Source organism: Sander vitreus, chromosome 9, assembly GCF_031162955.1.
Source record: "Sander vitreus isolate 19-12246 chromosome 9, sanVit1, whole genome shotgun sequence".
Classification (NCBI taxonomy): Eukaryota; Metazoa; Chordata; class Actinopteri; order Perciformes; family Percidae; genus Sander; species Sander vitreus.
Genome location: NC_135863.1, coordinates 8,078,781 through 8,106,181, shown reverse-complemented (window position 1 = coordinate 8,106,181; position 27,401 = coordinate 8,078,781). Strand labels below are relative to the sequence as shown.

The 27,401-nt window shown below is 40.3% G+C and overlaps 1 protein-coding gene across 1 annotated transcript in view; it reads right to left on the bottom strand.

The window, feature by feature from the left end:
* Positions 1–27,401, bottom strand: part of raver2 (ribonucleoprotein, PTB-binding 2) — an 85,456-nt gene that overhangs the window by 18,516 nt on the left and 39,539 nt on the right. Inside the window, exons 3-5 of the mRNA XM_078258532.1 lie at positions 13,182–13,489; positions 12,109–12,273; positions 3,938–4,129 (exon numbers count right to left, since the gene is read on the bottom strand). Coding sequence (XP_078114658.1) covers positions 3,938–4,129; positions 12,109–12,273; positions 13,182–13,489 — 665 coding nt within the window. The remainder of the gene's footprint in view (positions 1–3,937; positions 4,130–12,108; positions 12,274–13,181; positions 13,490–27,401) is intronic.

Below are 27,401 nucleotides of genomic sequence, written 5' to 3'. Positions count from 1 at the left end.
TATATGTTGACATGTTTACAAAAAACCTTGACACATTTTTCTGTAAAAGTTGTGGCAATCTGCTGCAATCTTGCTGAGGTGAGAATAAAAAGAAATCACACAGAGAAATGGCACAAACAAGACAATCTTACATATTTTAGTGTACAGTGAGCAAACCAATCCCAGGAGAAAAGCAAATCAGATTTTGAACACCTTATACCAAAGGTATAAGGTATAAGGTCCTTATACCATGGTTTCAAATTGTATTTCTAATAATATTTTTATTTGTTGCCAATTTCAAAAACAATCAAAGCATCATTAAGTTGAGAAAAAACAATACGATAACGACTATTTTTTTAGGCTTCTAACACTAAAAAACTCAGCTAAACTTCTTCAGGACTGTGTTGGTGTGGTTTGATCAGGTTTGATTGACAATGGCCTGGCAACATGAGTAAACAACCCAATAACTGCCATCAGATTTTAATTCAAATATTGCTGAATCCTAATTGGTGCAGAGAAATATGCGACACACACTGTTTATGGAGGATGGCATATTCATGAAAAGAAGCTCATATAGAAAATTGTGTTTCAGGACCTTAAAATACTTCAATGATCTACGTGTGAAAACCAAATTATATAAGATAAATGAACCAAGAAATGTTACAGAGTCCACATTTGAAAGGGGATACAGACGGGAGGGAGAGCAGCTCTCTAATTTTAGCATTGGACCAGTTTGCACTCTTACAAAAGTAATGTAGCTCATATAGCTTGGAAGTCTCTTCCTCTTCTAACTCAAATATGTCGTTTGAAATTGATCACAGAGATTATTTTTTAATGCAAAGTTACAGTTTTTAATTCACATTTTTAAAAGATGATTCTTTTGGCATTTTTCAGTTTTATTACACAGCTGTTGTATAAAGACAGCCAATGAGGGAAATGAGTAAAGAGAGGGGTATGACATCTAACAAAGGTCCCCTGATGGAATTGGAGCCGGTATATGGTTTGCATCTTAACCAGCTATAAACCATTCATCTACCAGGGGGTTAAGGTGTTTAAAAATTTCACTGGATTGTAAACAGGGAGGAAAAAGGTGTCTGTGCCACTGCTACTAGAGTTACTAGCTTGCAGCTCCACCTCTGATGTGTCTATTTAGCACTGCTCACTGATTTGTTTCAGCCTGCTTGTTTGGTGTTGCCCAGACTTCAGTTACTTTGTGTTTTGTATTTTATGTGTCTTACAATGTTGTTGTAGCTGCATGTTGTATTTAATTCTCTACTTAGCACACATGCGTGTTTAAAGCCTATATTTATTTTGACATGAGAAGAATCTCCTGAAACTAAACAGATCTTTGCTGTCTTACATTTAATCGAAAAACATACTGTAAGGCACATCCTCAAATAATTTAATCATTCATTACGCTACAAAATTTAATTCAACAGACTCAAATGAAATCCTATTTAATTAGACTTTGTCAAATCAAATGGATCAGCCCTTGTAGATTCTCCTCAGCACTGACAGTGCGGCGGCAGTGCTCGCTGTCTGGCCCAAAGACACAGCTATTTAAAACAACATTAACAGAATGGTGATATTTCCTCCTCGTCTACCCCTGAGCTACAGCATGACTTCAGCTCAAGTCAACCTTGTTTCCTCCCTGTCACATCCTGAAGAGAGAGCATTAGTGACGGGGATGGAGCGGATCTGACTCCAGCCTGTCAGCAAGAGAGGAAGAGTCTGGTGCACACATACAGTACAGTATGTGTATTTGTGTGTTATAGCAGGGAAACTGTGTGTGTGTGTGTGTGTGTGTGTGTGTATGTGCGCCGGTGTTGAACAAGGCCAGTCGAAGCTGACAGCTTCTTTTAAGGGAGGACGACGAGAGGAGGAGGACAGCTCTCTCATTTCTTTTCTTTCTGCTGGAGAAAATGTCAGCATGCATCAGTCTGTTTGGCTACTGGCAGAAAATCCAGCCACACACCCACACACACTCCAGGGAGGTAAGGGAGCCGCGAAGAAGGGGAGGCTAGAAGTGTCGCGTAAGGAGAGGGATGCAGGCAGAAAAAAGGAGGAGGGAGGAGGTGGCCATCTGGTACTCAGTGTTCACACTCACATTCACTAACGGGAGAAATGAGAGAATCGCCTCAGAGGAGAACTGTAGCCAGGAGTAGGTCTTGATCTCTTTCTGAAGGTCTGATGTTTCTGCTGCTCACATTCACTGCAATAATCTTTAAAAAAAAAAAGCCTCTGGGTACTAATGTAACCTTGTAGTCCTCACAGGCTCAACCGTCTTCTGTCTCTCTACCTCATCCTTCCCTTTTCCTTCTCAACCAACCCCCCTTTTATGTCCTCCTTCCTCCTCATGTCTGTTTATCTTCCTCAGCTAAGTTATTCAGACACATTCTCTCTCAATGTCTTTTCATCCTCTTTGTTGCAATTCCGACTCTGTGACTGTTATTGCTCTGCTTTTCAACCTGTTATTTTTAACCCATTCATCTCAAGGCCACAACCTTGCTCTGCAACAGCCAGGAATAAAATCATAGAGAATACAGCAGTGTGTGTATATATATATATATATATATATATATATATGAAATTTATGAATTCATTATTATCTCACCCCTACTAATGGATGTGTTGGTACAGGACATTGTTTCAAAATTGGCGTAACAGTGTTGCAGTTTAGGTCTTTGAAAGCTACAAACTCTGACTTTTAATTGTAGCCCTCCATACAGTGAAACAAATTAGTGTAATATAAAATATTTATCATCAGATGCGAGTAAAGCAGCAAGCTGTTATGGTTTTCCATAGCCTATGGGTTACTCATAATGAACCATAAACCTGCAGTTCATGTGAAAATATAATTGTGGCTTTCAACGTGACAGGAGCAAAATTGTTGTAAATGGTGACTATAGGCTGTTAATTGTGCATAACAAAGCCACTGACATTGTGAATGATTCCATTATTAACTTTGGAGTATTATACAATAATAAGGAAACCTAGTAAATCTACAGTACAGTCTAATGTATGTGTTTAGTGTAATGGCTCACAGTGAACACACAGATTACAAGACACTGCTATCATAATAACGAAGAAACAAGAAATAGATCTATAAAAATAAAATATTAGATGAAAAATACAGTCTACCGGTTTTTCTCATTTCACTTTACCATATACCAAGAGAACTAGCATTTACCAGTTGATTGGTGGATTAACAACTATCATCAACACTCTAATCAGCTGGTGAAGATACTGTATACTGAGTCAGTTCTCTCTCAAGCAACAACCACTAGTCTCTCTACAGAGACTATGAGTCACAGAGAGGAAGAGAGACAGACGGTGTGTGAATGAATCGAGACATTTAAGTCTAAGGCAACCCCACGTTGCAATGCAATTTCAATTAAAAACCCACATGTATCTAATATTTGGGGAAAGTATTGCCTGCCTCTCTCACTCCCTCACAAACACACCCAAACGTATTAGTACTCATGCGATTGGTTCATTCATTGCAGAAGCATGCATCCATCCATCCATCGGTAATGGACTAGTCCTCCAGAACCTCTTGCATATGCAGCTCGCACAGCAACAGCTTCTTCACATCAAAGACAAACGCCTCAGCAACGTAAGGTGTGTGTGTGTGTGTGTGTGTGTGTGTGTGTGTGTGTGTGTGTGTGTGTGTGTGTGTCTTACTGTGTCATGAATTTGGTTTATTTTAAGTAGCAAGAGACAGTGGAGAAACCCAATCAGTCTATAGACTATTTCAGCCAGAGGGTATATGTATGTGTATATGTTTATCAGATATATGTGTTGGCGCTGGCACTGTTTGTGTGTTCACATATAAGCCTGTTGTCCAATGTTGTGGTGATACAGTGTATAGGCTTCCAGATTTGAGGAAATCAATGTTTCAATGGCGACAATCACCGTTTTCCAAAATCAAAAGAAATATTTTGTGCATCATACTCACCATACCCTGGGCGGCGATGAGTGCAGCCAGGGTGCTTCTCCCTGAGGTGCCGGGGGTACAGAGTGACAGACGGACCTCCTGTCCTCCCACCAGTGTTCGGTCCATCTCTATCAGCACAGCCTCCGCCTGCTCCGAGTTCTCATACTCCACCACACCGAAGCCTCGCACTGGGCTGCCCTCGTCCTGAGCAAGCTGGAAGATAAAAAAAAAATAACAAAATAGCATTAAATGAGGGCTGGCAAGTGAGTTTTCAAAGTCAGAAATCTCAGTTATATCTCACAGTGGAATAATTGGTACTGACTCAACCTGTCACATACTGTGTACACATAATGTTTTGTGGTCATTTTGTGCTTCGGGGCAAGAAAAACGTCACTTAGAAACATTTTATTTAACCAATACCATTATTAATACTTCTTCAGCAGCTTTGCTCCAAGAAAACTTTAATTAAACCTCCACAGTTTCATTTTCTTTACTTCCGCGAGATCTGCAGTTTGATATAAAATATTTCCCCTCTTTAGCCTTTTGCAAAACAACTATGTCCCTCTTGTTATTAGCACTGAATAATTATGTTTTATCTCACGTCTGATTGGGTTTTGGTTACCCCCCCCTAATCCAAGAACATGTAGGTTAAGTGATCCAGGGGGGGTGAATGGATGTGTTTGTGTGTCAGTCCTGTGATAAACTGCCCCCTGCAACCCTGAACAGGATAAACTGCAACAGATTATGGATGGATGGATGATCTGAAGTGCCTCACTGAGATATTCCTGTTCAGGATCAAGTGGGCAAAATGAAACCTGTAACCACTGTGGATGGATACAGCAATGCTAATGAATGGTTCTATTTGTTGCTGCCAGCAGTGAAGAAACAAGAATTGTGCCCAAACACAACATGAACTATTATATGTGTAACTATATATGTTCTTTTATTAAAATTCAACTATCATACAATACCTTATGTCTGATTACAGTAACTGACACCTGAAACATAACATCTACTGCCCTTTTTCACCTTTCAGATGTCACCCGTTATCTATGGGTTCACTAGGTTCTCTCTTCAATATGCAAGAGGAAATGTACTCACTGATAATTCTAATCATCAAATATAAGCTGCATGCTGCTTAATAGAAGCACTCTTTTTTTCTCTCACCAGAGAGGGCAAAAAGCCTGGAAACATTACTTTCATTTATTCTATCTTTTAATAAATCATCAGGGTAAGCAAAGGAGGTCCATGCAAACGCTCTTTTTCATTTCTGCATCAAGTTCATGGCCCCATTTAGAAATAGTAATACCATTTATCCATAAAGTTGACTAGCAGGATACTTTATATATTTGGATTCAATGGCCAAAACACAATATCCTCCAGAGCAGGATATCTACAGTATTCAGCCAAAGTTACCATGGTGATATAGTCAGCGTGAGACAGCAAAGCCAGCACAACAAGTCGTTATCGATGTTAATTCAGTCATATTGTTAGGCTAACAAATGTATTCATCAGAAATTTCCCAGTTTGGGATCAAAAAGAGTCCATCTATCAAACTCACACAAACACACCACAACAAGAACTTACAGAGAGGATCAAAGGTGCAAATGTACACACTTCCACTTTCAAGTACAGTGTGTGTGTGTGTGTGTGTGTGTGTGTGTGTGTGTGTGTGTGTGTGTGTGTGTGTGTGTGTCAGACAATAACTGAAAGATAACTGTGTTGTGGGGGAGATAAAAGAGCCTGTCTCAGCTCCTTTTGTCAAAAAAGATAAATAAAAATGACATGATGTAAGAGATACATCGTGTTCTTGCTCTTCCTGCATTGCTCGAGGGAGCAACGGTCCACACACACTTTTCTGTATGTATGTAAAAACATCCAAAATGTGGACTGATCTAATCCAAATAATAAAATCTTGCTACCAATTTAATGGCCACATCCAGTGAACAAGATGGAAAGATAATGTTATCACATTTTCTGTATGGTTGCTGGTCAATAAAAATACTGCTGACCAGTAACATTACTTCCGAAGACGGACTTTTCTGTCAAGAAGGTTCAGTCATTTCTAGTGTGTAAGGAGCAGCTAAATAATGCAGGCAGGCTAATAACTTAAAGCTAATGGATATTATTGGATAATGACAGTGGCTAAAAGCTAATGGCTTATGGTTAAAAAAACACCACTTGACCTACTGCTGTGTAGGTGGCTGAATTCTATTAAAATAGTGAAAAAATACACAAGGAGTACTTGATTTATTTAGGATGTGTCCACTGTTTCAGATTGTTTAAGTATCTGGTGCACAGATCCAAGTGTACCTGAGCTTTTTTCATTTATCCACGTCATATTCATGTGTTTTTTGCAAATTGCATTTGAAGTAAGTAATTGTAGATTCTATAGGTCTAGGACACACTGAGCATTCAGAGTAGAGCTAGGCGGGTTGATATATCCGCCAGTAATAGATTGTTGCACATACTTCAGTATCGTTGATCATGGTGGTCATAACAGAAACGCCAAAGAAATGTTTGATGTCTCTATTACATGTTTGCCCACCAAAAAAGAAGCACTGACAAGTTTATTTCTCAACTACAAAATGTCCCAAAATGTTATGGGTTATGGCTTACACATACAAATAACATAGTCCATTTATATGGTAGAATTAGAAGCTTAATACCGCTGAATCTTTGCCTTAACAATAATCAGCTATACATTAGTTACAAGAAGGCCCATTCAAGCACAAAATTTCAGAGGATTTGTGATTGCAATTAAAAATCAAAAACTATCATATAATCACACTTCTATGCAATGCAATCATATCACATTTTCTTTGTAAAAAATGAAGAGATTACGAATCAGTGGTAGACAAATGTATTTGTACTTTCTCAGCCTGAGTGCTGATGCCTGTTACCATCAGTGCTCAATCAAGTGGCCCTCCACTCCCTCCCTCCCTTCCTCCTCTCATTTGTCTGCTGTTCCCTCTGGTCTGAACAGAGGATGGATGGATGGATGGAGGGAACGAGGGAGGAAAATGGATGTATGTGTGGAGGAGTAGGTCGATAAGCTATTATTACCAGCATACATTAAGCAAACTGCATGGAAATGACCTGAACCACTCTACCACTTGAGAGATGGATGGATGGATGGATGGATGGATGGAAGAAAGAGACAGAGTGGGAGTTAGGAGAACATAGCAAGAACAAGATGAGGAGGAAAGAGGAGTGAAGGAGAAAAACATAAGTGATTAAGTGACTGACAAGTGAAGACAGTGAGAGGATATGAGCCAGAAAAGACAGGAGGGATGACAAATAAAAACTTGAGAGTGGAAAGTGCGAAACATACATTATATATCAAATTGGATTCATATTGGTTTGTGTGCAAATGGTATTCAAGCTACCATCAACTATGTGTGTTGTGTGCATGTGTTAGTAATGATGTGAAGACTGAGTGAGCCTCTCTCTACTAAAATTTTCTCCGGTTGCACTCACACTATATAAAATATTCAATCATTATTTAGATCTGCACAAACAATTATGTAAATTTCAAGTAGACGTGTTTGTACAGTATGCAAGTCTTATTTCTTTCTTTGTGTTCATGTGTATCCTCAAAATAATACAAATTAATGCATTTTTGCTACTGCTGTAGGTCTTACATTTAGATGTAGCCTAGAGCACAACTTACCTACATCTGTAACTTGATTTGTCTGGGTCAACAATGTATTTTTGCATCAAAAGACACAATATTAACATATGTTCCTTGGTTGACATTAAAAGTTACCTTAGTCTAAACATTAGCAAGTACAATTGGTTCAATAGCAGAAATCTAAATACAAGTAAGGACGTTTCACCAAAGTCATGAAGGCCAGAAGGATGTTTGATCAAAGACTAAAAGTACCATGTGCAGGTTTGCAGGTATTGACGCTTTAGTAAAACAACGTAAACTTCTTATCTTTTCCCAAAAACAATATATACCATAAATGTGTGTGTGTTTTTGTGTGTGTGTGTGTGTGTGTGTGTGTGTTTGTAAAAGTGCAGAAACCAAAGATGCTACGCTAGCTATCCGTGTGTCTGACAGCTCTTGACCTCAAGTCGTGGTCTTCAGCCAAGAGATGCTGACTGAGGCACCGGCAGGACTAAAACTGTGTGTGTGTGTGTGTGTGTGTGTGTGTGTGTGTGTGTGTGTGTTGTGTGTGTTGTGTGTGTTGTGTGTGTTGTGTGTGTGTATGTGTGCGTGTCTGACAGAGTATAAATGGTAAAAGTAAAAAATCAGCTGTCTGAACCGAGTGATGAGGTCATGACAGCCCTGTCACAGCTGTCTGTGAAGACAGGTACATGACCTGTCACAGTGTCACAGATCAACTGTAAAGATCTTTATGGAGAGAGCTGAAGGAGTCAGGCCGAGGATGTGTGTGTACATTAAAGTGAGAGAGACTGAGTGGTGTGAAAGTGTGACTATTATTAAAAACAGATCATTTAGAAGTGGAAGGCCCCAGATAATAATCAAGAAATCATTAGTCTTAAGATTGGGTGATCTCACATGAAACAATTATACTAAAACTAAGTTTTAATTCAACAAACAAGTGTTTGTGGAGGTTTTTCATTATCTTTGTGTGCAGCAAAAGATGGAGTTAAACATGAAACTGATCTCAGATTTATTCTTTCTTTGAATAAAACTTTTGAAAACACTGAAAGTTCCACCAAAGAGGAGCAAAAAAATGTGTCAACCATCTTAAGACTGTACTTGGAAATTAGCTGTGCATGAGTACTGATGGTCGCGAGTAAGATATTTGTTTTTGTATTCAAAATTAGCTTTTTGTGCTTCTACTGAATGTTTTCCCCCTTACATTCTATGTAGTTCATCGTAGAAAGATGCTGATTTGTTGAGGTTTATCTATTTTTAATCAATCTTTATATCCACCCACCCCTATTTTATGATCTGTTTTTTTTCATAGTCCTATACTTGCATGTATCCAGAATTATCTCAGATTCATCCCACATTCTTGTAAATCTCACTTTGTTTCTCTTGGTGCTGAGAAAAACATTTAGTCAACATCCTTGTTTCTAAGCGGCTATGATGCGTTTTGGCCGTGCTTGTAAATTAAAACATGTCTCCAGTAACTGGACATTATTGCCATGGTGGCTGTTGTGCTACCTTTCTTCCTGTATTCTTTTGTATTTTTTCCAAACAAGCAAATCCTGGAGCAACTTTAAAGTCCTTCACAGCACCAGCTGTTAATAACAGCAAGTGTAAAAGCTCAGATTAACTCAAGATAGTATAGTAAGAACTGCATACTATCCTCAGTTGAGTAAGTGAGAGTAGTATAAACATTTCAGCACGACTACCACTTCCCCCCTTGCATTACATGGGCATCTAAATAACACCTACAGTACAGTACATTACAGTACCTTTAAAAACAGAGACCCTGTTTTTTTCTTGTAATGGCTGCACCATAATATCAAATGGTGTCATTTTAAATGTTTGGTGCATCATTTTCTATACATTATCATGTGACATGGCCAGATATATTGTGTATAGTTGGAAAGTGCTCGTCTGAGCAGTAGGTGACCTGCTGCCCTAACTGTGGCAAATGGTTACAGCTGTTGCTAAGGAACATACAGGAAAATAAGAAAACAAATAAAAGAGGGGTGTCATCTACTGTAAATGTGCTGTATGTCACTTTACCAACATATGACAACCTTATGGAGCAAGACAAGGGTAACTGACTCAGCTCAGTCTGCCATTAATTTGCCCTGTTGCCTGTAGAGAGTGGATAGTATTGTTTTCATAAACCTGTCTCCATCCCTACTCCATTTCTGTTAAACCCATGCACCCTCCCTAACTCTGTGAAGCCATCTACATCTAGTTTATTACCGACCACATTTGTTCTTATTTGTCTCCTAGTAGGCCATCATTATAACATTTACAAATATGCCAACAATCTTCTTACTGTCACTGACAGTAAGTCTCTTCACCATTTCACTTCAGCTGTCCACCTCTCTCCGTCTCCCTCCGTCCCTCTATTAAGCCTGACACTGTCAGCCCTCTCCTCCCTCACTCCATCCTTTCTAATAGGTCTGGCATTATCAGCACCATCCTTCCTCCTTCCCAGCCCTCCTTACTGTCTCCCTCCTGCTGTCCTTCCCTCTAATATGGTTGACATTCTTTACCCTCTCCTCCCTCCATCTCTCCTGGATGACTTAAGCTAAAGTGCTGCCTGGAGGGCTCTTTCGTGGGTAGCAAAATTATAGCGTTCAGGGCCACAGGTTAAGAGCACTTTGCACAGAGGAAAGGTAACACAAGGGCTGAGTTCTACCTATGTACACAGAGGAGGAAGAAAGTTTATGTAACACAGACGACAGTTGACGACAGTAAGACATAAGGTAATGGTATAACACAAATGAATATGCAGCGAACAAAGATGCAAACATATATGAAGGTCTGCATGTCATCAAACCAGGGATGTTGCAATTATATGGTCAGCATCTTCAACACCTCTGTGACAGACAGATGTTTTGTAGAAGGCATGGTCGATCTTATCCAGCTCTGACCACCCACTCTTGGAGGAATATGTTTTTCTCCCTTCACGGCAGAGATACAGGTTCCCCAGGGTAAAAAGCAATACATTTAAATGTTCCATTGTTCAAAGTGCAATACATTTGCACTGAACCTTCACTGCACTGCTCAACCTCACTTTTATCACGGCTTCCATTCCAATGTTTTGAAACTTTTAACGAACAGATACAGTAAACAACCAAATGAAAAAGATGTAACTGTTGTAAATAATGTCCCATGTCCTCGTGTATGCTGTGTTTGTGTACTGCAATGTATCCCTCAAGGGACAATAAAGGTCTGAACTGAACCTCTGGGATGCCAAAATATATCAATCTTAACGGTAGAAAATGAACTAGACAGGCTGCACTAATCATAGCTGGGTATGCCTCTTAAAACAGAGCCGGTGAACTGGGAGTGACGCTTTTCACACAATGTTTGTGTTTTCTTGTATTGAACTCAAAGGTATTCCCAGTAGCTGACAAACTTGAAAAAACTGCATCAAATAAATGCAAAGCAGCATTTATGGTTAAAATAGCTTTGTAGCACGGTTAGTGAAATAATACTGTGACTACTCGTTTGAATGTTTATGTTGTTTCTGTATTGTGTTCATTGGTGTACAGGGTGTCAGAAGCATTTCTAGTGCACACATGCTGAACTGCAGTAACACACGCGCACGCACACACACACACACACACACACACACACACACACACACACACACACACACACACACACACACACACACACACACACACACACACACACACACACACACACACACACACACACACACACACAAAACGCTGAACCATAGGTCAAAGCCTGCTGGCTCTGCAACAGTGAAGCAACATGAGTTGAACACCCACAAAGCATCATGGGACCAGGATGATGCAGGTGTATTGATTTATATGTGGGAGGGGGGGGCATGGGGGTGGATCTAAAACTGGAAATGCAGCAGATGACAGATAACCATTGAGTGATGTCTAAATGGGAATGTGGGGGTGCTGTGGATGTAATGGGGCCGGGTGGTATATACAGTAACACAACTGAACTGGAGCAGAACAGAGTGGGGAGAGAGTGAGTTGAAGGGTGGGGCTGGTGTCACAGCAGCCACACCTCACCATGGAAACTGTTGCTTGGTGATACTGTGAGATTGGCCAATAGGGACGCTGACCCCTGGATTTTATACCAGCACCTCTCACCTGTTGGTGTTCGTGGATAAAGGCGGGGGTGTGGAAGTAGGGAACCATTTTAAAGTAACGTACATATCATGAAGATCCTTCAGTGGAGTTTGTGTGACATTATCAATGAATACAATTTTCTTTTAGAGCTTCTGCTACACCATGAGGCTCTGAGGAAATGGAAAACAGAATTTGGGAACATATATCTCAACAGACATGTTTAATGAGCCGTAACCTCTTGGATACATCATTTTGCAGATGTGATCTTGCTTGTACGAGGTGTGAAAACTAAAGTCTCCATCACATATTTTTTAGCCTGTTGTTATTTTTGCTAAATTGCCTGTCATATTTGGATGTCTCTGCTTTCAACATGCTATGAAATGGAAAGAATTGATAACTTTTTATAGAAAATACTTGTAATGCAAAGACACTCACTCACTCACTCACTCACTCACTCACCCACCCACCTGGCAGAAGACAGGTTTGTAGGTTTCCGAGAAGAGCTGGGTCAGTTCTTCAGAGTCACAGAGGTCCAGCGGCAGCCGGTTTATACACAGACACTTGGAGTGCAGGTTCTCCTCTTGGCTCAGCTGGTTGACGTCCATCCACTGCACCATCAATGAGCGATCGTCCTGCACAATTAGAGTACAGAATTAGATTTGTAAGACAGACAGATAATTTGTTTTAAACTGCAATTTCATATTTCATACTCAAGTGAAACATTTACTCTAACTCTAACTGTCCTAACCTGTATTTTTACTGATTACCTGTATGTATGGCCAGTTTCTACAAACCAAAACTGATGATCATAAGTTATAGCCAATTTTTATGGAAGTAAACAACTCAATGTGAGGATGTGTCGAGAGACTCAAATGTATCACTCTTTTTTTTCTGCTCACTTTTATGTTTGAATCAAATCAGGCCAGCTGGTCACAGCTTTGTTTGGAGCTAAATGAAATAAAACTATATAAATATTTAGCATGCATTGTGTTGGCCAGTAGTCCAATCCAGTAAAATCAAAACCTTTGTTACAATCAGGTAATTTTAAATAAAATGTTGTTAGGTAGGATTTTATCAAATCAAGTAAAACTGAAACCTAAATTTAACTGCAGAGGGATCATTGAGGAGGGATCATCGAGGAGCTATAGCTGAGGAAACACGAGAGCAGCCTTCCCGGAAGCCGTGCAGCTGAATGAGTTGCTAACTCCGCCCATACAGTACAGCTGACAAATTCATGTGACGCTTCAGAGGAAAGGACGTCTCATCCCTCGAAAACACATTTGCTCGTTGCCTGTGTTCTCTCATGATTTCCTCGCGTCTCTCCCGTGCCTACGCGGTGGGAGGGACTAAGACGCGGAAGGGAGGCAAGTGGAGGACTCAAGGAGGCAAGTGAAGGGTTATGAGATGCAGCTTAAAATGCATCTTTTGTTCTCATCCAAAAGGGTTAAAAAAATCAGGAGTCTTTCGATCCTTCAGTTCTAAGCAACAATGTCAAATAATCAAACATGACAGGATCATTTTAACAAGCACTCTAACATACCAGTGGTCGGCCCAGCAGCTCAGAACGGGCCCGTGAAGCAGAATCCTTCTTCATGTATTCCACAAATCCATATCCTTTGGAGTGGCCCGTCAGCTCGCTGTACACCAGGAAGGAGCGCTCGATGTTCCCATAGGCACGTACCAGCTCCTCTAACTGCTGGGCAGTGAAAGTGTGGGGCAGGTTGGTGAGGCAGAGAAGGGAGTCGGTGGGCTGCAGCGTGACGTTGATCAAGCGTCCCCGGACAGTGCTGTGATGGAGGGAGCGGATGGCATCCTGAGCCTGGTCCCCGTTCAGCAAAGTCACAAAGGCTGGAGGAGGGGACATTATGGAGACAGCGACGAGAGGAAAAGACAGACAAAGACGAGGAAAAGACAGACAAAGACGAGGACAGACACAAAGAAAGACATGCACAGACATAAATGGACGGGGACGGGAGAGAGACGAGCAGGCAAGAGACAAACACAAAGATACATTTAAAGCAGACATTCAAAAACAGACAGAAAGCAGTTTGTGGAAAGGATGCGGGATGGAGACAGTCAAAAAAAAACAAAAAAGCAAAGAAAAAAAACGACAGGCCGAATGTGGCAAAGTGACAAACAAATAAGATAAAAGTGTGGGCACGAACAACCAAAATCCCAAACAGACAGTCATAAAGACAGACAGACAGACAGACAGATACACAGAGAGAAAGACAACACATTAGCTTGAAAGCCAATAGGGAGCCACTATGTAGGGGGAATCCACTGTGACACACACATACACACCTGATATATGTCATAGAAACAATACTACTGATGAAAACTACAGTTAAATATTAATTAATTAATTTTGATACCTAAGACAAATGTTAGCCTCTTTTTCATGCCAGTGATATCACATTTGAAATGAATAGTACTCCTTATCATCACAGTGTATCTCTTCCAATCATGCCCAATTTTTTTCCTCTTTTTCTTTCCAATAGATGATCAATCACCTTTTCCTGAAACTAAAAATGTCAGCTGTCTGTCTTTTCAGGGAGCTCAGTGGAGTTTTTTTGCCAACAAAATTAGAATTGCTTACTGTTTGTCTTCTAAATCTGTGGAAGGATTTGATATTTTATGTGAAGTTATGTGAAGCCTTAGTTAGAATTCCCAATAGACTTCCTTTCCTTCACTGATACAAGCTCAATGATTAAAAATAAAAATAAAACAGCAATGTGTAAAACGGCCCATTGATAAAACCACACACATAAAAAAAACTGCAATTAGGCTAAAAGGGAGGAACAGAGTGAATGTAAAGAGCATTAGAAGCCTATAAAGCCTTAAACCACCTCACATGAAAACAGCCACGGACGGATTAATGGGCTGTGAAATGAGGTGGTAATAAATTGATCTGCAATGTGTGCTAAAATATCACTGTGCGTGTATTGTGACAATAAAGAGAAAAACATGAAAAAGAGAAAAGGTGTGAAAAGAAGAGGATAGTTGGAGTTTTGTTTTGCAAAGGTTGAGTATTTAAGAAAAACACACTAAACGTAATAGATCCGCCCATAGCCAGTTCGAAGGATGTTAATGCTGCAAGTACTGACGTTTTCTATGATATATTAAAAACACTACAGCACCTTCTGGCACCCTAAAGCGCCAGAAGACAAACATAATTAATTTGAATTGTTAAAACATCTAACCATGCTAACGTACTAAGACCACAAAGGGCACGAGTAAGGCTAAAACAAACAAGCATATAAATAAAAATGTGATACTGAGAAACAACTTTTAAGTCCAATGTAACCATGGTGATGAAGCTAAAATGCTTTGTGATGAGCAGTTTCTCTCAAAACCAGTGTTCAGACTTGAATTGCGTCACATCTTAGTACCCATAGGAGATTAAATAAAACGCATTACTGATTCATAGTACAGTAGAATAGTACGCTGGACAAAAGTTTTGCCGATTTAGCCGAAGGTCGGGGTTGGGCTGGTCAAAATCAAAGTGATTTTGGAGATCTCCATTAAATTGCACCACAGACAGTTGCAGGCCTTGCACTGTGAGCTTTCGACCTGCAGGAAAATATCACCATGCCTCCGGACAATGCCGCCCTGCAATCATGCACCTGGACCACAACACAACCCAATATCATTTATTAAAAGGTACAATATGTAACATTTCTGCATAAAATTGTCTAAAAAAGACCATACCTATGTTATATATTTTTTTGAGTTGTGTACTTACACTATTCCAAATGTTTCCACCAAATGTCAAACCCAGAGAAATCTGTTATTTTATTTCTGACACGGGACGTTTCCTTTAGTCGCCTGTCAGTGGCATCATATAACCTTTCACCCTCTAGTTACTTCCGTCAAAACACTGGCAGCCAGATGATGATACATTCGAGAGTAATTGTAAATCATACAATGTCACAGAAAAAAATACTTGGAACCGTAATACTGCTTTTTCTGCCACAAGGCTTCATTTTGTGATTAATTACATGTCACTTTGCAACACAGTAATACAGCAGAGATCTTATTCACTGATACATATCATTATCGATCTAGCTCAACGTTACTACAATGTGCTGGTTGACAAGTAGCTAGCGTTAATGCTAATGCTTGGCGGATAACATTATAGGGTTACAACATCATTCAACACGCTCATAAAGTTATTAGTAGTATGATTGTTTTGACCACGGATAAAAGCAGCACTGGGCTAACCCAGGAATGAGTTCACCAGTAACGTTAACGTTAGCCTATAGATAGACGACTAATCTAATGCTAATTTAGCCAGCTAGCACACCCCGGTCTGTGTGCCCCACTTCCCCGGACAAATATATTGTGATAGTGTGGTTTTAGCTGCTGGCTAATGTTAGCTTGCTGGCTCACTAGCTAACTGGTCAGCTACCAATACAGATCGAATCAAGAAAAATTGAATTATGTTTATTTTATTAGAATGACATGAATAAACGTTACTAAACGTAACATGAATAAACTTCAGGTTAGAATGCATTCTAACCAGCGATGGTGTTTAACAAAAACTATAACTCCCATAATTCCACGCAACTTCCCAACGTCATTAAAAGTCCTTGTTTACAATCCATTGTTTTGGTTGAGAGACCCCTAGCAGCAGAAAGTTACATATTGTACGTTTAAAGCTCCGAACTGACGTGTTATTCTGATCCTGGAGTCCTGCAGGCATGTGATGGTGTCTCAAAAGATTCTTACCAAAATCATCACCAATGTGACGTTACACACTAGTATCCTGATTATGACTTATCCTGTTTTTGATTGATACATTTCTTACTTTTCTTACTTTCTTTGCACACAAAGTGAAGTGCAGACCAGTGCGAGCTGTAATGCAAGTCCATCAAAAGTAAAACACATCACACGACTCTTGTACAGTAAACCGTGCTTTTTCAAACGTTTTCAGCTATCTTGTTGGGGTGCCTGAGGCCGTTTCTAGTTTCCTTATATAAAACACATTGAATGATATATCACTATAGATATCATGTAGGGTATGCAAAACTTCAGTCATTTAAAAAAAAATGTAAAACATGAATATAAAAGGAAACTGAAAACAGTGACATGTTTTAATTTTAATGGTTTTTGAAGTACCCATTTCTTTGTTAATGATGCTACATGTTGGAAGTGAAAGTGAAAGCCTGACAACTGGTAGTGTGGAGGATAAGTTTAGTATCATTTCTGGCTCTTGTCTTCCATAACTGGTGATGAGAGATAAAGAAGCCAAATCTAGCAGACAGAGTTAAAATGTAGCATTTGTTCAGATGGCCAAAACCAAAGAGACTTCATCTTCAAATACTGAGTCTCTATTTAAATGATACAGACTGAAGCAGATATCCAAGAGTCAAACGGTGATTAGACACCTGGACAATGTTATATGTATATCAGCTTCAAAAGGGTATGATATTTGTATAGAATGATTGTATGGGTCATTGTGAACATTTTGAGATATGACTAGTGACTGAACATCAAGCACAAGGTAAACTACAGCATGCCCAAAATTGTCATCACTAGTATATTTTGTCTTGGAATTGACCTCCAAAATGGCAGTCCAGCCCCCGTCAAGCTTCTGGAACCATTTTACGCATCAATCAATGTAATGTTAATTAAATAATGAATTGCTTCTATTCCAAAAGTTGGAGAAATGTGTGGTCACGTGTAAAATGACCACCAAAAACGGCAAGACAGAAAAGATAATTTAAGTGATGATACTCTTTGTGGTTTATACTCTAGTACTACATTGCGCACACATTCACAACGATTCAGCAACAAAAGCAACATTACGTAATGCCAAGTTCCATGTCTAATCATGAGTGCACAATAAATAGTCAGGCTCCACAGGAAATGGGAAGTTGAATGCTGGAGTTTAGGTTCCAGGCCCACAAATCACTCAGTGACTGTTGTTACATTATTCAAATTAAAACATTGGCAGCTGGTGTTTCTGCCACTCATCAGAGGGAACAACACAGCCAGAAAACTGAAGCTGGTCCGATGTGGCTTTTATTTCAAGACAGCAGGTTTAGCTACTTCAAAACCTAAAGGTATGGCAACAAAGTTTTAAAACTTATCCAAAAAATAGAAACCTTTCAAACTGCTCCTGAGTCAGCGTCCACTTTTCCATCATTATTGTGCATGTTCGATATGTTCCAAATAGTCCTCCCTTCACAATGGCTAAATTTCAAACAGAGCTTCAGAGCTATGAGGAGGCAAAAGTGCAACACGTAAGTATTGTATATAGCTCTAAAATCCATTGTAACTGTTGGGAATCCACACCAACTAGAGCAGCCATTCTCCACAGGAGCAACACTTTTAGAGACACCTTTCAAGCCTAAAAGTATTTCCAAGATAGATTATTGTATTATATTCCTTTAAGACTAAGATTGTTGGCACAAACCAGTTTCTGAAGTTCTGGGCAGACCTTACCTTATATACAGAGGTGTCAAACAAGCAAGTTTAACATTATCAACCCAAACAAGCGCAAAAAGAATTTTATATTAAAACTACTATTTATAACAACTATGTTTGACAGATTTGAAGATCTTTATAAATGCAGATAGGGCTACAACTAACAATTTACAATTTACTTAAAGCTATAGTGCGTAGTAATGACAACAAAACTGTCGGCGCATCCACATGATACAAGACTTACTAGCGACGTACATGTTACGTCAACCCGTTCTCAATCCCGCTTGGTCAGTGGCTTTCAGAGTCACATACTGACTCAAAGTCTGGCAAGTGGGACTGCTGTGATTGGTTGATGTTGCAGGAAACTCCGGTTATTGGTCAAATTTGCAGAAACGGTCAAAATTGCGAGTCGCACCGAATTCACGGTGCTTGATACAAAAACATGATACAAAACCACAAAGCTCTGTACAAATTGCAAATAAGTGCAGGCATCGATGACCCAGTGCATGTGCAGATCAGGTAGGCACTGGAGTCTTTGATGGTAAATATTACACAAAATAATGTTGAAACGAGCAACAATTAGATTTTTCTCAGAGAACATAAATGTAGGCATATCTAATGTGAGGTCAGGATTGGGCTAACATAGAAAATATATCCCCACCTCTCTGAATCTTTATCTATCAGCCTGCCTGCACTTGTTTTCCTCCCTCTACTGCATCTGTATCTCTATTGATCTCTCGGTTTTTGTCTTTTCGTGGCTTCTCTGCCCATCTTACTACTCTCTGTATTTCTTCATATCTATTGGCTTTCTGCCTGTCTGTCCTTTGGTCTCTCTCCCTACTTCGCTATCAGTTTCTTTATATTCATTTCTATGTGCCTATGTCTGTCTTCAGATACCGCCTCCACCGAAATCAATTTATACATACCCCATCTAATACACACACACACACGCGCACACACACACACACAATTTGTAATGGATCACTTACACTAAGCTGAGAGCCTAATCTGGTTTTAACCCGCTAAGTACGCTACATAACATTAGGCATTACGAGGAGATGGAGAGAATATGGTTTGGGCTTTATGCTCTCTCTCTCTCTCTCTCTCTATTGCCTCTAATGACACAGTGCAGCCCGACAAGCGGGGGCTGTCAAATCCTGCTCAATATTTTCTCCAGCAGTAAAAGGGAGCACTCTAAAATGTTTTAATAGCTTACAAAATAATCTTATAATTCACAGCCTGGCAATTATTGAGTGGGCTACCAAGTGAACTTTGCACATCATGCAGGAGAAAAAACATGAAAAAATAAAATAAAAATAGATTCACAAAAGCGCATACGTCTTAATTATGGGTCCCCGTTTCTGAACATGTTGAAAAGTAAAGCTGTTGAAATTACCTTGAAGGCTGCAATTCTGCTGCCACGTTCTCTGTTGGAGGAGCTAATTAAAATCAGGGGAGTTACAAACGTCATGGCGGGCCCCTGAAACTTAGTATTTAGATGGCCTGTAGATATTTAGATATATAGCTCGAGGGGAGGACCTCAGCTGAAGAGCCACATATTCAAAAGAATCAAAATTTCCATTAGATATTTGCGTACATTGGAATGAGTCATTAAACAAAATGGGGACTCCACCTCCTTTCTTATTTGCTCTATTCTCGCTCATAAATCTGAAGTTAGGAGGAGCTGACTCGATAAGAACAGCAGATTTCAGTTAAAAAAATAAATAATAATAATAAAATCATTGATTAAAATAGTTTTTCCTGCCAAAGACCTGACGTTTAGGCTATTGTTGTGTTAAAAGAATTATCTGCCTCATTTTTTGGGACAGGCTGTGGCCGATGAGGAATAGATGCTAAATTTGCAGTTAAGTGCTTCTTCTTACTTATCGGATTCAACATTCTTTTTCTATTACCTATCACAACATAAATTGAGGATGAATTTAATACACAGGGCCCGGGCTTGTCCTGGAAAGAGTCACGAGTACCACTAGGCGTGCAGCCTGGACCCGGCACATATCAGTTAAAGCTTGCTGCATTTTGTACACAAGCATCCTTATCAGTCTGGGGAGACTGGCTGCCGTCCTTGAGGGGGCAGAGGTGCCTGGCGTTTTACTTTTGTGTCAAAACTGGGGCAGTTTGATGCCAGGGGCGAATGATGGGAGAAGGGCGGTAAATTTGGTCCAGCATTAACCAGCTGCTTTATCTGGTCAGTGAACTCCAACATAGGGCAGGGGGAAAGGGTGAGTGGAGAGAGCGATGGCATGGGTGGGGTATACAGATCCTCAAAGGCATCAGGGTTGGTGAGGGGGTTCGAGGAGTGTTGGACGGGTGATGAGGGGGGTTGAGATTTCTCATCTCTGCTCTGTGGTCTCCCATGGTCAAATCTCTGTTCAGGTGGGGGCTGTGGTGGATCACTGCTGCGCTTTTTTACGTCTTCCTCGTTTAGATTCGTCTTGTCTCGTGTCCTTGGCCGAGGGACCAGATGTGTGGCGCCGAAAGTAAAGTAGTTTACAGGTGAACAGCTTTACTCCTGGCTTGTTAAGGAAAAGTCCATCTGCTTTAAAAAGATGTCTGCGGTCCCAGAAAAAGTTAAAAGTATCAATGAACCGCAGAGAATGGACAGTACATGCAGTTGAAAGCCATGTGTTCAGTGCCAACAGTCTGCTGAATCTCTCAACTCCTCTTCTGACTGGCGGTAGAGGGCCACTGATAAACACCTCCGCGTTTAGAGAGCTGACTGTGTTCAGCAGAGCCATGAAGTCCAGTTTCAGCAATTTTAGACTGTTGCTTTACAACATCATGTGACCCTATATGCAGTACAATGTTCTTCACAGTTGGGTGTGCTGCCACGATATCCGGGATTCTTCGGGCCAAGTCAGACACCATGTCTTTGGGAAAGCAGAGCATTTTGGTGTTTTCACTCAACATGCTTTTTACATATCTTACAGCAGAGTCATCCACAATCAGAGTTTGCAGCCCAGTCGTTAGCTTTCACTGTGGCTTTTTACTTTTTGAATTGCTCTCAGTCCTTACCCTGCTGTGTGACAGTGAGATGTAATCCAGGTCATCAGACGGAGATCCAGGGTCCTGCAGCAGTGGAGCAATTCTGTTATCCAGTTGCACACTCGGTTGTTGGGGAGGCATTTTGTTGCTAATTCTCCCTTTCGCAGCTGTCCACGGCTGTGTCCTACTAAGTACAGGGGTTGAAGAGGCGCTTTGCCTGGATGATAATGCAGGCCAGCCTGTCATATCACAAATCTCAGGGCGCTGTGCCCTGCCTGTAACTGGTCCTCCCATTTCCCAGGAAAATTATTTACTCTCAGGCTTTGGACCAAGAGAGTTCTAGGGAGGACTACTACTTGTTGATTTATTACACATTCCACAGCCCTCCTGTTTCTTTGTAGTCTTGTTGGTGCTAATTAGCTGTATGTTAGAATGCTTTTGTCCATTGTTTTGGGTCCAATGTAAAGTGGTGTCATTCTCACATGGTCCATTCACTTCCATGTTTACTTCTAACCGGTGAATTTTGGTTTCCAGAACTGCAATCACGGAGAAGGGAGGCATCATGCTGCTAATTAGCTTTAGATAAGTACCACGTTTCCGGTCACTGTAGGACAGGCTTGTGCTATAGGTAGGCCACGCTCACACAGTAGTGAGGAGGTCATACACATTTTGAAATATGGCAATAGCCTTCTATATCTACAAAAAATGTATGTATGTATGTATGTATGTATGTATGTATGTATGTATGTATGCAGGAGCAAGCAGCAAAGCGTCTGCACTGTAAGAAAGCAGGAACCTACCCCCCAAGGATGTTCTTGACTGAGAACTGCAAAGTGTATAAATCCTCACATCACAGCAAACATCATCTTTGAGATGAAGAAGCACAGCTTTGATCTGAAAGGCTACCCAACTATTTGAATTGTCTGAAATGCATACATTACAAAATATTTCACAAATAAAAGATGAAAACATGACGAGAATGGAAGAATGATAAGTGGCTTCTTTTGTGGTGTTAAAACACCAGCAGCAAGTATGTTTAATGAATGACAAATAAAAAACAGCTATGACAGTCATGATTGTGCCTCTTAGTTCTGTAGCACCAATAAACCCTCATCCTCTTTTGCATCTCTGTGGCTTTAAATCCGCCTCTATTACAGCATCTACATGAGTAAACACTTCACACAAGCTGCATCCTCCTCTCTCGCTCTCTCCAGCGTTCCTCTCATCCTCAGAGCCTTTTGTCTTCCACCACGTCGGCCCTCCCACACTCCTCGCCTCTCCATCATCAACACCTCTTCTCCATTCTGCTTCCCTGTCCTCCTCTCTCTCACTGTTTCCATCCATCAGTCCCCCCCACTTCCAGTGCAGTCCTTGAGGAGACATTAGGGCTTAAATATTTGTCGGTTCAATAGATTTGAATTAATATGATAGATGTATGTATCAAAATATATGGCTAATTGTGCATTTCAAAAGCATTGCATGTAGCACTTTGAATTATATCAGTAAAGCATTTGCACATTTATTTTGACAAACAGTGTGACACCACTCCAGTCTGGGTCAATCTGTTTTCTATTATCTCAACCTGTCTCAGTGTCGTGGTGGGTGTTTTAATTTGGGCTTGTTTGGACCTGACTATTATAGTATTTGGTCTTGATCAAGTCCAGTCTCTCTTTTTTTTTTTTTTTTTGGGCTTTCCTTCCCAGCATTCGTGGCTGCTCCTGCAAAAGACTGGAGAGGCTGCTTTGCTGCAGCTGTCCCCATAAAAATGCAAAATTCTTTAAACAGTGACAATATCACATTCACTGTCAGGGGCTCCGCCAGGGATTTTGGGCCCCATGACAAAAAATCGAATTGAGCCCCATTTGCGCAGCTGTTGTCACCACATCTCTAGGACCTAACTGTCCCATCAAAAGCTTTACATAAAGCTCGAACATAAGCTCTAATTAAAGGCTTGCAACTGTCTTGCTTCTTGTAGTTCAATACAGTTAATATTGTCTGTATCTTACATGCAGGCTCAGGTAAGCTACTCACTGTTTCCAACTGTCCAGCATCTAGTACACACAGTAGGTTGTTTTTATTTTATTTCATAATGATCATTATGTGAGAAAATAATTGTTATTAATGTGTTTGAATTTCTGTCATTAATAAATATTTCATTTTCTTTTTTGAAATTGTAAAAAGAGCAAGAGAGACAGAGAAATCCCCATAGACTCTCTGCAATGATGCTAACTGGCATGTCAATGAACACAATGTTGCTCACCTTCTTCCCTGGCACAGTTAGGGGGAGACTGGGGTGCTGCTGACTCATCTGTTGTTAAGTCTGCTAAAAGGGGCAGGGACAATGATTTAATATGAATATCTTGCTAAACGTTTCCCTGCACTGATTAAATGGGGATTAAATGTAGGCTAACACTAGTCTGTAGCTAGCTAGCTTATTTCACGATGGACATTAAGGCAACAGGTTAATACCACTCACAGACTATAGGCTACCCACCTTTCTTGGTGAAAAACTGGGTTACAGTTTGACACCCTTTCCTTTGTCTTTCCTCTCTCTCTCTTTTCTCTCTTTCCTTTTTTGAAAACCAGATTTTGATTTAACATTACTTGGTAACATTGTGGTCACTGTAGTTCTGGCGCATCTACTGACTGCAACTAAACACCGTTTACCGAGTGTGCTAAGGCAGGACCAAACCATTTCGTGCAGATACAGGGGGGTGGTCGGTCAATATGGATGTTTAGTTTTTGGTGGGGGATGGGGATATTTAACTTTTACTGCCAAAAACAAAGAGATCATTAATTTTATTATTATATTTGAAATATATATACTGAATGATGATGGTTTAATAATTTTATATTAGTTTTTACCTATTTTTTGGGGCCCCATGTCATGGGCCCTTGGAATTGTCCTAACTTTTCCCCCCTATACGGTGGCCCACTGTCATTTAGAAGAGCAGTTAATGCTGATTTTCCATAATGTACACTTATGTGCGGAAACTAAGATAAGTTCACTTCAAATATAAATATAATTATTTTTTCTCATGAATTGTAATCAGGATTTTAGCCACTGATGCAACATTTAGGCACATTCCTGTTGTTTCCTGTTATGATCACATTTCAAACTTGTGTAAATACAAAGGACTGTAGTGAGGGATACTGTATGTGGTGTGTTCAACAGTAAGACAACAAAATTAAGAATATTAAAAGGTGCAGCAAGCGATTCTTATTGATATTTGAACTCAACTGCCAAACAAATACAACCTCCTCTTCAAAAGCTCCGCCCCCCCAGATTCACGGGCAGATAACTACTGGCCGGCAGGCACATTCACATGCTGCCTCCCCCCTCCCCCACTACCATCAACTGTCGCTGCCTGTTGCCGATTGGCTGGAATAGTGTTTTGTGGCTCGTGCAGTTCTTTGTTTGTTTTCCATTTACACAGCCAGGGCCATGTATTTGCACCGGTTTTTATATATATACATATACATACACACACACACACACACACACACACACACACACACTGTATATACACACAAAATCTTCTAAAGGAATAGTTGTGGAAGTGTCACATCCACAATGTTTGCCTGAATGTCAGAATCAAATTTTGTGCAGGAATCTCTTTAGTTTTGCAATAGCAAAAACACCACCACACATCTATGGGACTTGAGATGCACTAAGTGGGGAGAAAGATGCAGGCAAGCAGGGGAGCAACAACTATCCTGAAATTTGAATGCAGAATGAATACCGTTGTTTCTAAATGTAACAATGTAAAATCACTTTTGAAACAAGTGACTTTACAAAAGGTGGATATTCATATTTAGAAGTAGTAGTTAAAAAACAAACATGGACAACATTTGGACATGAGGCAAAATGTTTTTGCAAGCTTTCTTATTGTTTCTTTTTATTATTTAAATGTTATATTAAAGTATATGAGGTAAGTGGGTGTTTGATGTATAGATTGACAGGTAAATGGAAAAATGAAGGGATGACATGCATGAGAGGCAGCTGCTGAGTGGATGTACCACTCGGCGTCTCTTCAACCAGCCACCCACTCACCCACCCACAGCTGCATGGTTTTCTCCACTCTTATTTCACTCGAAAAATGGATGCATCACTTGTCATAACATATCCACAAAGTAATTTTATGTGCTTGTATACAGTTTTGTAGTATACAGTACATAGAGATATTTTCTAGTGGAGCCAGAAACGCTAAATAACAGTGCCATAAATCTGAATGTAAACATATGATAAAAGCAAATACGGCTACTCTAGCAGTCTGCATTGTGAAGAAAAAGTTGGTCACCAAATACAATCCAACAGTAAATAACAGCGATAATTATATGTGCATGTGATCCCTCCCCTGCTGGCCATTGTATTAATTCATCATCAATTGATCCTTCCAGTAGATAACTCCATCTCTCTCATTTTTCTCTCTGTCCTGCCCTCCCTCTGCCTGTCTCCTTTGTTATCATTAGTCATACAATCTGTCATTTTAAGTCAATCCTAAGCTTCATCCTCCATCCATCAATTCAGTTCCTGATCATCCTACCACCACCCATTCTGCAGATAGTTTCCGATCCTCTCCTTTTTGCCCTGCCTTCTCCCTCTTCTACCTCAGTCTCGAGTGAAAAGACATTCACTGCATCTGAACTATGATCTTACCAAATACTTTAAATCACAAAACTGAGAGTATTCGAAAACAGACATGTCACTATGGGTAACAGCTGTAAAATTGAATGTGATCTAGACCTACAACAATTAGAAAAAAATTAATGAACAACTATTTTGCTAATCAATTTTTCAGTCACTTTTCAAGCAAAAAAAACCCAGCCAAACAGCTTCTTGAATATGAGAGTGAGCTGCTTTTCTTTGAAAATTACCCACCAAAATTCTTATTACTATATGATTAGTCTGCATCATCGACGGTACATTTCCAGGATAATTGTCTCACATCCGTCGTTGCCGGATGTTCTCTGTACTCTGTTAGATTCAGGAAACAACAACAACCTTCCAGCTAGCATGCTACACGCTAAAAATGGCAAGTTTTGAGGAAAATTTGGATCGTGCAACAAGGCAGGCATGCTTGGTTGTTTTATGGAATGGTTGTAAAGATTTACTGTTCAAAGAATTTGTTTACAGCATTTACTATTTAACTGGGACGTTTTGGGAACGATTGGCGATATTGCTGTGGACAAAATACACACGGTGATACACTGGTAAGGTACTATCCTGGAATGTACGTGTGGTAGAGCCAGACCTTACTCCACAACGCTGTGGAGATAGGTATGGCAATGCGAGACTACTATATAATAGTAATACAAATATCTTTGAGATGGTCCATGAAACAAGGAATCTTAAAAGAGAATTCCGGTCAATTTTTACGTTAATCTTGATCGCTATAGCTACGCGAGTACTTTCGATAGAAAAAACCCCGACCCAAATCAGTGCAGGTAATACGGAGAAGCTGCAGCTACGTACTACAAGCGACCCCTGAGCTAAAACGGCAGTGGTCGGGGCAAGTTTTAGAGTGCCTTTGTGCCTCTTACCAGACACAAAATACAATTAATATGTCTGTGCCACATGAACAGGGCCCTTACGTGTCAACAAGATGCGTTTTCAACTCAGACAGTGTTTAAATTCACCTACCCATGTCCCTGTCTCGATCCTGCAGGTAGCTAGCTTGCCCTGCTAGCTGATAGCCGTTAGCCGTTAGCTGCTAGCTACCGTCCGGTGAGTGTATTCAGACAGGCTTCTGTGATAATCATCCCAATAACAATCCACGGAGCGGCGGTGGTGTGGCTATGTCCTCAAGAGGACAGGTCATGTCACGTCTTGAAGTTTATTCCCCCTAAAAAAAACAGTAGTGCGGTAGTAGCTGTTAGCTGCTAGCTGCCCTCCAGTGAGTGTGTACAGCCAGATAGCCATTAGCCGCTAGCTGCCGTCCGGTGAGTGTATTCAGCCAGGCTTCTGTGATAATCATCCCAATAACAATCCATGGAGCGGCGGTGGTCTGGTGGATGTCCTGCATAGGACAGATCATGCCTTCGCAGCGAAAACTTTAGATTATTTCCCCCTCAAAATAGGTAATTGAGCACTGTAGTGGTTATGACCATATCAGTGACTATGTAACTACATGGAAACGGGATAAACAATGTCTGTGGCTTGCACAGTAATAGCGTTACTGACGCTTAGCAGTGGCATCGCGCTGTCTCCTGGGAATTCAGTTGTAGCAGAAAAAGGTAAAGAGTAGTGTGTGAAGAGTGAAGAATGGAGTTGTTCACAAGGGAAGAAGCTTGGAGTAATGTAACTATGGAGAACATAGCAGAT